Source organism: Lepeophtheirus salmonis, chromosome 4 (genome assembly GCF_016086655.4).
Source record: "Lepeophtheirus salmonis chromosome 4, UVic_Lsal_1.4, whole genome shotgun sequence".
NCBI classification, from domain to species: Eukaryota; Metazoa; Arthropoda; class Copepoda; order Siphonostomatoida; family Caligidae; genus Lepeophtheirus; species Lepeophtheirus salmonis.
The window spans coordinates 2,446,616-2,457,378 of NC_052134.2; the positions used below are offsets into that span (position 1 = coordinate 2,446,616).

General features: G+C 32.9%; 1 protein-coding gene across 1 annotated transcript; it reads right to left on the bottom strand.

Moving 5' to 3' along the window:
• Nucleotides 1-957: 957 nt before the first annotated feature.
• LOC121116363 (uncharacterized) lies at nt 958-3,744 on the bottom strand. Its single transcript, XM_040710608.2, has 2 exons — nt 3,683-3,744; nt 958-3,309 (listed from the first exon to the last, which is right to left on the bottom strand). Exon 2 carries the CDS (start codon nt 2,848-2,850, stop codon nt 1,657-1,659), a length of 1,194 nt encoding a protein of 397 aa, XP_040566542.1. The 5' UTR covers nt 2,851-3,309; nt 3,683-3,744; the 3' UTR covers nt 958-1,656.
• Nucleotides 3,745-10,763: the final 7,019 nt, after the last annotated feature.

Here is a 10,763-nt window from a genome sequence, read left to right on the forward strand (position 1 = left end):
GAAACATTTCCAAAATGGCTCTTTTCATGAGGCCCTTAATTTAATATTAATGGACGCTCCTCCTCGGATGACAAAGGCATTCTAATTGATATGGGGCAGTCCATTTATTCTTAACTTTAATCAATTAGAAAGTTGGACTAACATTTCAGAGTAAAATTAAAGACTCTTCTCAAACGCGTGGCTCAAAATGTTCATTGACCTTGACTATTTCATTTGTTTTATGAATGATAATGACGAAGCCTCCACTCTAATGTCATCTCCAGATCTTTTAAAGGAACGAGCAATTCCCATATCAGTAACGCTATTGGTCCCTGATTTGATTGGGATAGGGACGAAAAATACTACTTCTGGAAAAATCATTTGGCCCAGATCTCCCCTCATTGATTACCAAAGGTGGGATTATGACTAAGAGTCATTTCAATTTTTTCAACGAATATAAATGTCGTAGATATGGAAGAATCGTCTCGAAGAACTCAATAATTTTTTTAATGAATAGATTTAGCCAGGTGGAAATCTTTTTATGATCTACATTTAAGTTAGGAGAACGACTACGAAGATTTCTTTAATAGTAGCACAATAAAGTCTTGGAAAAAATATGTATGTACACAAACATTTTGGTACATGGGGGGGGGTCACGATCGTGAGTCGTTATTGAAGAAAAAAAAATCTAGACATAGAACACAATGGGCATAGAGTTTCATTTAAAGGAGTTTTCTTCAGATAATTCTAGAGGTATATTATCAGTGGACTAGAGCATGAAATGTCTCATTTTTTACCCCGTAAGTTGTGACTTCCAAATCCAGGGCTTTTGGGTCTTTAGAGAGAAAGAGAGTGTGTGAATAGATAGAAGAGAAGGTGTGATACTGAAAGAGGAACATGAAGGAGACTTGAGAGAGAGCAAACGACATCATAGACAGATAATACTCCTAACAAGAAAAACAATTCAGCACACAGTGATTTAAAATGTTTATAGATTTTTATTTACCAAACTTATTTTCTCTGGTTAACGTATAATATAGATACACGTATCATATAAGTAACTGACATTATTGAAACTTTTCTTTAAATATTTATACATTATTGCAATGCAAAAAAAAATAAAAAAATGGATTGATACCATGTGCACTTGAGTGACATTTTCACATATTATATAAATACACAAAAACATAAAAAAATCACACAAATGTCCAACGAAGAATTTTCTCATAATTCATATGCACTAAAGTTACCTTAATAAATAACACACTCAGCTTTTCAGGAGGTAAACATAGATTCATATTCATATATATATATATATATTGAGGTGCAATACATACATATGTAATTTTATAAATATAGACGAAGTTGATAAACACATCACAACACTTCTTAGGGAAATATCAGTTTCTTTTCCACATTCTATTCAAATGATTTTGAAAGGCAAGCATTATTTTTATCGGTTTAACCAAAAAAAGCAAAAACCAGTTTTTGCTTTTAAATATAAAGATAGAAATATAAAAAACTATATATTTTATAAATGAATCAACTTAGGAGGAGTTTGTTAGAAGAAGAAATATGCGTCTGAGGCATTCCTTCACATGTTTCTTGTAATGGCACATTGACCTTGCAAATATATGTACTAATATACATATATAATATAGTAATACCAGATTATATTTATCTGGGCTGAAGCTTAAAGTCCCTAAATTTGGCTATGGGACCAATTGCAGACTGCGGAAGAGCACAGCTATGATTAGAGGCCTGAAGTTGAAGGTTTTTAATCAACTCCAATACTTCATTAATATCCGCAGATTCCTCATTAAGAAGATCTTCCAAGTTAGCGCACTTGGATTTAAGTTTGGCGTTTTCGGTGACGAGAGCCATATTTTTATCGTTCAACTGATTTCGCCATTCTAGGAGATCACGATTTTTGGATGCGAGTTCTACGGCTCTTTCAGCTGCACGATCAGCCAGGCGTGCATCAGTTCGACTCGCCTTTTCCACTTTTAATTTGGAACTAAGTTCTTTATTATCCTTTTCCAAGAGACGGACGCGATCATTAGAATTTTTTACATCGTCCTTCAGATTCGCAATGCCCTTATTCAGGCTTTCCACTTCTAGCATGAGCTGCATATTTTCTCCGGAAACGATTTCTCGTCGTGAGAGGATGGACTCGTTTTCGATTGTAAGGCGAGAAATTTCACGTATAAGATCCTCTTTTTCATGCGAGCTGGATTGATAGAGTTCCAAAAGACGTGCATTTTCCTCCCTCAAACTCTGAATCACTTCAGAAGCATCTTCTTTGTCCTCTTCCTCGTCTGAAGGAAGAGGTCGACCCAAACGCTCTAATTCCTTTTCTCTGTAGGAATTTTCTAACTCTTCAATGTCATATTTCGAGGACTTTAACTCTTCCTCCAAACGCTTTCTGTCGTTGAGCCAAGCCTCTTTTTGAACAAACCACCGCTCTTCTTCATCAGAGAGTCTTTGGGCCTCTTTATACAATTCATCATTGGCTTTGAGGACCGCCTTATTCTCAGAGCTCAAACTCCTCTCACGCTCCAAGACACGCCCCAAATCATCTGCAATCTCCTCATTGATGCTCAAAAGACGCTCATATTCCTTTTCGAGTCTTCGTTTCTCAGACGTGAGCTTTGTGATTTCTTTTGTGGCTCTCTTCAACAAATCCTGAAAATTATCCGTTATAATACGGATTTCTTCTGCTTGCTTCGAAGCAGTTGGAGTAGAAACTCCTTTGGATCGGAGATCCAATGTGGAAGAGGACGCGGATGATGAATCATGAATCATATGGGAGTTGTAGCAACGTGGAGGAAGGAGACGTTCCCCGTTCGATTCGATGCTTATTTCATTCATCTCTCACACACACAACCACATTTGTACTCGCACAAAAACTGACTGACCCCAGTTACATCCACACAAGTGAGCCAGAGAAGGAAGGAAAGAAAGAAAGAGATCACACTATTCATTCCTATTTATTAACAACATACGCGCACACTCTTTATGGTCTAGTAGTAGTAGTAGTAGTTGGGACCTGTGTGCTCACTGCTCTCACTCCTCAATATTGTCTCTCCTTCCATTAAACAAAACACCTGTAATTTACATTGTCTACCTAGTTGGGTTCGCTAAAGCGCGCGCGCAAAAATAAAGAGGGTGAATAACTCTTCGCTCTCGTTCTTCTCTATCTTTCTTACTTATTATAGATTTATAAAATTGAGTATAACCACCAGAAACTTGTTAAATGATTTAATCTAATGATGGATCTAATTCAATTTTCAAAGTTCTTTGAGAAGTGAACCACCATTATTGTTGCTCCTATAGGTATAAAGGATAAAAATAGATAATATATTATTATGATTGTTATTTATATATTATGTAACTCATACAACTGCCTAACAATTTTTATTCCATTATCCTTCTTTAAAGAACAAAAATTCAATTTATAAGAAAGGTTATTGTTATTGTACTATTATATGATGTGTAGTACCAACTAATGTTATTATTAATAATAAGGAGAAAGGGGAGTAAAATGGAAAAGGAAGAACATCAATATAACAACAAAATATGATTTAAAAATAGGGAAGGATACCAATTTAAAATTATTGATTTCCTGTTAGCGTTAATAACTGACCCCTTAGGGAGTGATTTAAAAAACAAAAACCATCGTCAGTATTTTGTATGATCTTACCCTTTATTTGAGGGGGAAAACAAGGGATATATTGATACGTATTATACATATGTAGAGATACTTAGCTGCTACGTCTGATATATAAAAAATAGCAAGAGTAACTTCGAGATTGAGTGATTTTATGTAGTAGTAGTTTGTTTATTTTTGAATATAATGAGTTGATTGGCTAGGAAGGGGTTGCTTCCATAGAGCATATTGTATAACAAGTAGGAGAATATGGGTAGTTCAAATGAATTGGCAGCCGTCTTTAGTAGTGCGTTAAACAGCTGACATTCAGATCCACAACCGATTATAAAGTATGAATCCATCAAAATATCTACTTTTATGTAAAAAAAACGTCTTCTTCTTTTCTATTGCTCGCTCCGTTCGTTCAGCTGAAGCGTTGCCCATCTAGTTCTCTATGTATTTTCTTTGGTTGCGTCTACTGAGTCTTTACCAGAGGTGGTAGATTTGGTCTTGTGGCTCGATATGGACTTGTGTTCATATTTCAAGTAGCGTTAATAAGGTTAATAAAAATACAAGGTTACACCATAACGCGTGACCGACTTATGTTTGGCTTCCACACCGCTTTTTAATATTGACGTATAGTGTATGAGTGATTGCATGTTTTGTCAAAATCTGTCTTTCTTACCACGCAGTCAGTATGATACATACAATCGAAAATGGTATCAATAGTGACATCATAGACTATGATTGGTTGCATGTTATGTCAAAATCTGCCTGTCTTGTCCAGCAGTCGGTACAATACATCAGATTGAAAATTCTAGGAAGCCCCATTACATCATGGTCTAACCTTGTATTTCTATTAACCTTGGTATCACTCTTAAGGAGACTACAAAACTACATGTGATCCTTTTTAATTTTAAGAGATCAGTTGATGTACAAATAAGGAGAAACAATAATACATATCATCTGAACATTCTCAGAAAAATTGAATTCCACAGAATTGGAAAAAGATTATGTTGTCGTAACAGAAATATAGTTTCAGGGACTTGAACTTGTGAGCAAAAACTTGAGAATCAACTTGGACTTGCAGTATAAGAACTTCTTCTCCACTTCTGAGCTAATAAGAGTAAAAATCTACTCGAACTATAGGGTGGTCATTTTGTTCAAAACAAAGAAATAAAAAACGTTCAATCTTACTATTGTTTTTTAATATATTACATTGAATCATTAATTTCATAAAATGCAAAATCAATTAGCAATGCTTTCATGCTTCGTAGCATCACATATTGCTTTTAATTGGGATAATCTTCATTCAATTGGTGCAATAAGCGAAGGCAATAAATAGAGTGATCAATGACCATATTTTTATTTAAATATATTTTAAAATAATGTTAGAACACATATTTTGTGGATCTTGTTTTTCATTTTTGGTTAAGATATTTTGATTCTTCGTATAAATAACAGCTATGACTTAATATAGAAAAAGGTCTTCGGTCTGAATTTAAAAAAATAGACATGTACATTGTAGGAGTCAAAGTGGATGATTAAACTATCCAGGCTCCGCAGGGCAATTGAAAATCCTTGCGCCGCACGGCATCTGATCACATCACTTATAGGTCTCTATCATTGTTATCTGTGGATTTATTTGCGTGCATATAATTTTGCAAATTTCAAATAATAAAAATGAATTGAAAAAAACATCAATACGTTTTTTTATTATAATAAATGTTAAAGCAATTAAGTGACTTTCATAAATCGGACAAAACAAAACTAAACAAGTACATTGGAATTATTTTAATTTTTTTCAATATTCTGTCAATCCATTTTTTGGCAATAATTATTTTTGACCATCACAATCCTGCAACTACTTCTACAGTCGGATAAGTATTATAAAATAGGAAGTTAGTATGCTGTACAGTATATGACAGACTGCAACTTTTTATAATTCCCCCCTCTCTCTCTCTTTATCTCTATCAATTTCAGGGTGTTTAGGAAATTGTACATAAAATTAGTTGTAGAATATCTATAACTAAGTCCTAAATATGGTAAAATAGAATGGGTAGACGATAGAGAGCAAATCTCCACCTATGGTCATTTTTCTACATTGCATTTTTTGCTATATTTAGCATCTTTATTAAGCCTACATAAGGTCACCAATTTATGATCTTAGTATGTAGTAAAGTAATGATTGAATATGTATTTTTAACGTTTTGTGCTTTCTTGACATTGACCTCTCCAAATTTAGTGGCCTCTTACTGTGACCATATAATACATGGTCTACAAAGTCCCGTAGTAAAAAAACAAACTAATTTTTTTCGTTCAAAATTGCTTGTTTTTCTTTTTTTAATATTTGGTTTATGGAAGCAGAGTCCCCAAAACACTTTTTAAGCCAATGCTTAGCTCAAACAGTATTCTTTCTAATTAAGAGACTGTGTAAAATTCAAACACAATTTTTTTTTGTTCCATTGTTTTGTAAATAACTGAAGTAGCGGATCACTTAGCACAATAACTCAAAAACTAAAGAACAGAAAAATGAAATTTGACAGCTGTCATTGAAGGTTATTACTAATTGAAAAGGAGGTAAATTGAAAAATAAAAATCTATTTCTGGAGTCCCGTACTTTTCAGCCCATGCCGGGTAACAGACAAACAAACAGGGGCAAAAACAAGATCGCTGATCAAAAAATAAAAATAAAAAAATCAGCTACTTTTTCGTTAAATAGTTAAAGTATATTCTCAATTCTTATTTATATATTAAGAACACTAAAAATAATTATAAAATATTATTAAATTTCAAAATATTTTGTCAAAAATGGGGTTAATTATTATTATTTCAAAACAATATAAAACTACAACCGTTAAACTTTAAAATATTTTTTTGTTTTCTATGAATGGAATATAATTCAAAATTGATATAAAATACAAATGTCCTCTCAAACAAAGACAACTTGAAGTTTCTTATTTTGTCAAGCCCCTGAATCTAGCAATACTCGGCGTATATGTAAATCAATTAACAAAAGGAAATTTTCGACACGTTCTTACAATAACTTAATTTTCTGTTGCTTGTAATTTTCTCAAATAAAGCAATACATATACACCCTACCTTTGACAATAAATTTCTTGAGTTATAAGACAGAATATATTCAATAAGTAACTGATATGTTGGACACAGATAAATATGTGATCACATAATACACATACTTTGGTGGTCAAAAACAACCTATGTTTTAAATATTTTTGAGAAATAATAATATATTTTCCACTTTTTGAGGAGAAAATATTAGCACATTAAAAAAATATATATTTGGTGTAAAATCTGCTATATAATATGTCCAGGGACTTTTCCGGCTGTGTTCTCCATGGCTGATTTGCCCACTATGTTTAGCCCACCACATTTCAAAATTTCCTAGAGCCATGAAAGCAAATGGCTAAAAGATAACCACTCTGTCAGTTTATCTCCAAATTTACGAATTTATAAATTCATCCTTTTATTAGAATTTATTAAATTTGAGGATTTTGATACCTTTCCCCCAAATTTTGGGGGGAGAAAATATACCAATTGTAAAATTTTATAATGAAATGATACACAAGTAATTATTGAATTTGACTTAGTTTATTTACTTCAGACAAGCTATATATATGTACAGGTTTGATCTTATCTAGTAGTATACATTTTATTATTTTCAATCCGGAATGACATTGGTGAAAAATCACGGAGGAGACCAACTAGAGGTCTCCATCAACAAGGAGCGAACCCAGCTCGAGTCTGACCAAATAGATAAGGTCTACAAGGGATTTAGGCCTTGTATTGAGACAATCTTTTGAGCGGAGGGCTCACATATTGAATAACAGTTGTAGCGAGCGCTATTTTTAGACCACTTGAATTATACCTTTTAGGTGCATATTGAGGACAAAGTTTGCCATTCAACACAACAGTATTGATGCTCTAAAGAAGGTCTGAAAAGGACATCAAACAGTTCTGCGGATCTTTCAAAAAGATATTGGAGGTCATCATTGTTGCAAATGTGAGTAAAATATGATCTTCAATGTCAATTGGACATTTATATCTAATTTTATTCATGGTAGTTTTGATGAATGTTATCAGTAGGTTAAGTATTCACGTTTGTATATTTAGTTTGATACAAACGGAGGTACTTTGAGATCTGAATACTTTTTGAGGAGGTGGGCAATATAAAAAGGGTTAGAACCACTGTCTTGTACAGATACAATTTTGAAGTCCTTATCAAAAATAGTCATAATTTCAACGAGTCCGGACAGACTTTTACAATACCAATACAGATTATAGTTATTATATTACCTACGCACATTGTATATCCTCCAGCTAAAATTTCATCATTATTTTAATCTATAATTACGATAATTAATGCATTAAATATAAATTTCTTCAAAGTGAAATAAAGTGGGATGAGAATCCTGTTTACACAACATCCCTGATCAACCTATTTTCCATCCCATGAAAAATGAATACGATATTATTCAAAATGAGTCTGCAATATGAATAATTATTTTACTCATGATCTTAATAAAATGCTATGAAACTCCTACCTTTCATCAGTCAATAAGGTCCCATGATGACTCATATACGCCCATAGGATGTGTGAGATAATAAGACAGTTGTTATTAGTTTATAATGTAGATGTGTGAAGGTCAGAACTGAAGGACATGACATATTGTGTGTCGAGGAAGTAAACACATGAAATGAGTTTGTTGCTACTTCTATGTATAAAGGACCTTTTCTCTTCATTTAAATGCTATTATTTATTATCTAGGACTGGACGAGGGCTCTGTATTTGAATTGTAGGGTTATATCGATCCTTCAAATTGATTCCGTCTATGTTATCAGTTCATCATCGTAGAACGTTCCAAATTATAAAACTCCCATTAAAATGCTTTATTTTTACTTTTACAAACTTGTGGTTTACCTGTCTAATATAAAATTTTGCATCCATTTTGTTATCAGTTCTTGATTAGTCGTCTGAACGGTGATTGGCTGAATTATAATTAGCTCTTGATGAGTCTTCTGAACAATCCCTAATAATGATCAAATAACGACGTTGATGTCGTGAGAAATGTAATGAGTGGCCTGAAAGTGTGAGACTGATTGAAAATGTGTGAGTCTCAAGCCAACGGAGAGAGACTCTATTTCTGGTCTTAATAAATTATTCATCCCATTATTTTGAAAATTCAAGCGTGATAGTGAGAAGAATCCCTCTAGTAAGATATGTCGCCTCTCCAAGTTAACAACATATATTTTTTAAAGTTTACGCTCACAAGAATTTCCACAATTTTGACATATGTATCTGCTGGGAGTCGGATTGTATTGCTCCTGAATTTGGTACTCAAAATCGATCCCGTCCTATTTATCAGTCTTTGAAAAACATCCCAAATTATAAAAGGGCCTATTCAATTAATCATTGTGCTTCACTTTATAAGAATAAAGTGAAATTAGATTTATAATTGTATATTATAACATTTATCGTGATAATATATCGATTTATGTCAAGTGGAAAGATTTTTGTCGGATCTCAGTTGATGAATATATTCGTAAATAATTATGAATGACAGATAAATTGATACTATCAATTATTCGTATAAATTAAAATTATTCACTAGATCCACATACTCATAATTAGAGTTGTAAATTTTAAGTACTTTCGGTATGTAGGTAAAAAAAGAAACCTAAAATTGACATGATAACTATGACGTTTTTGAAAGAGCTGTTATGACTTTTTAGCAGCTACGAGTATGAATAGCAAGCAAATACACACAAATCCACTCCCCAAGGACATATGAAGGAATTACTCCGACGTCAATCCTCAATTACTCCTTGAGTCTAAAAAGAACTTGCACTTACAACACTCCAATAAATTATAATCAGTGTTACTTTCCATCTTTGATGGCTACTTTTAGAGTTGGGTTTCGATCTAGGAATCATAGACCGGTCTGATACCTTTATAATTTTAACTCATTTGGCCAGAAACGATCTTTTAGTTAATTTCGATCTAATAAATAACTGGTCTTGATCCGAATCCAAAAAAATGACTTTTTTTAATTAATGGATCCAATGAAGTATGACGTCATTGAGTAAAATTTATTCTAATGGACGGCTTTTGTGTTCAGTTTGAACGTGTTCATAAGATTCAAACTCCGAAAGGACTATCTCTACATAATTGACTTAGAAAGGACTTGAGTAACTCAATCAATTAGGAAATATCCTCACATATGTAGGTAGTTCTGGACTCCTCTGAATTATTAATATTTAGACTATTTGACATTCGTGTTGTTACCCAGGTGTCAAATCGTCTTTACTTTAATATTTATGCTCATATCTTACAATTTCTTTTTTCCGTGTTTTAGAAGCTCCAGGACATTTATTTGAGAGGTTGGTTTTTATATAATAAGGGTTATGAAGAAGTCAATTAATTAAGTGGACGATATAATTATATATGTACCTAGAGTGGTATATAATACGACTTACACTGCGTGCAACACTTTTTGTAGTTATCATTTGAACAGTGTTTTTTTTTTTACATTTTTCAAATTACTCCAAGAGAGAACATCCAAGAATTAAGTAATTACTAATGTGGGAAAGTGACGGTGTAACAGAGATAATTTGTTGAGGAGTTTTAAGTCTAAGTCCATGTTGAACTTGGAGTCGAATTGAGGATTGACATGCGCATAATTCTTGCCTATATATCCTTGCTATATATAGAATGGAATTTGTGTTTATTTCCGTCATTTAGGGTTACTTGCAGCTGATTGATTTAAACGTCATTAAAGCTAAGCTGCTATCCTCCGAAACATTTTTCCATTTGTCAGTATTATTTCTCCTGAAAAACCTCGATAAAAAAATACCCTCACCTTTTCCCTTTGTCTCAAGCTCCGAACAATTGTGTACATACATATCTTAAAACTCTGTCTATGAACAATATTTTTCTGTTTGGTCTTAAAAGGGATTTTTTTTCTAGACCAATTTGAACTTATACTTCGGTTGAGACCGTGGCCAGGTTTTTGACGACCAAACTATATGAATTGATATTTTTTAAATTTTTTATTAATACTTCACTACCACTATTCAACAGCATTTCTAGGAGTTATGAGGAGTCGACAAACAG

Excerpts from the sequence above, each read along its gene's own strand:
- LOC121116363 (XM_040710608.2), bottom strand. The coding sequence starts at position 2,850 with ATGAATGAAATAAGCATCGAATCGAACGGGGAACGTCTCCTTCCTCCA.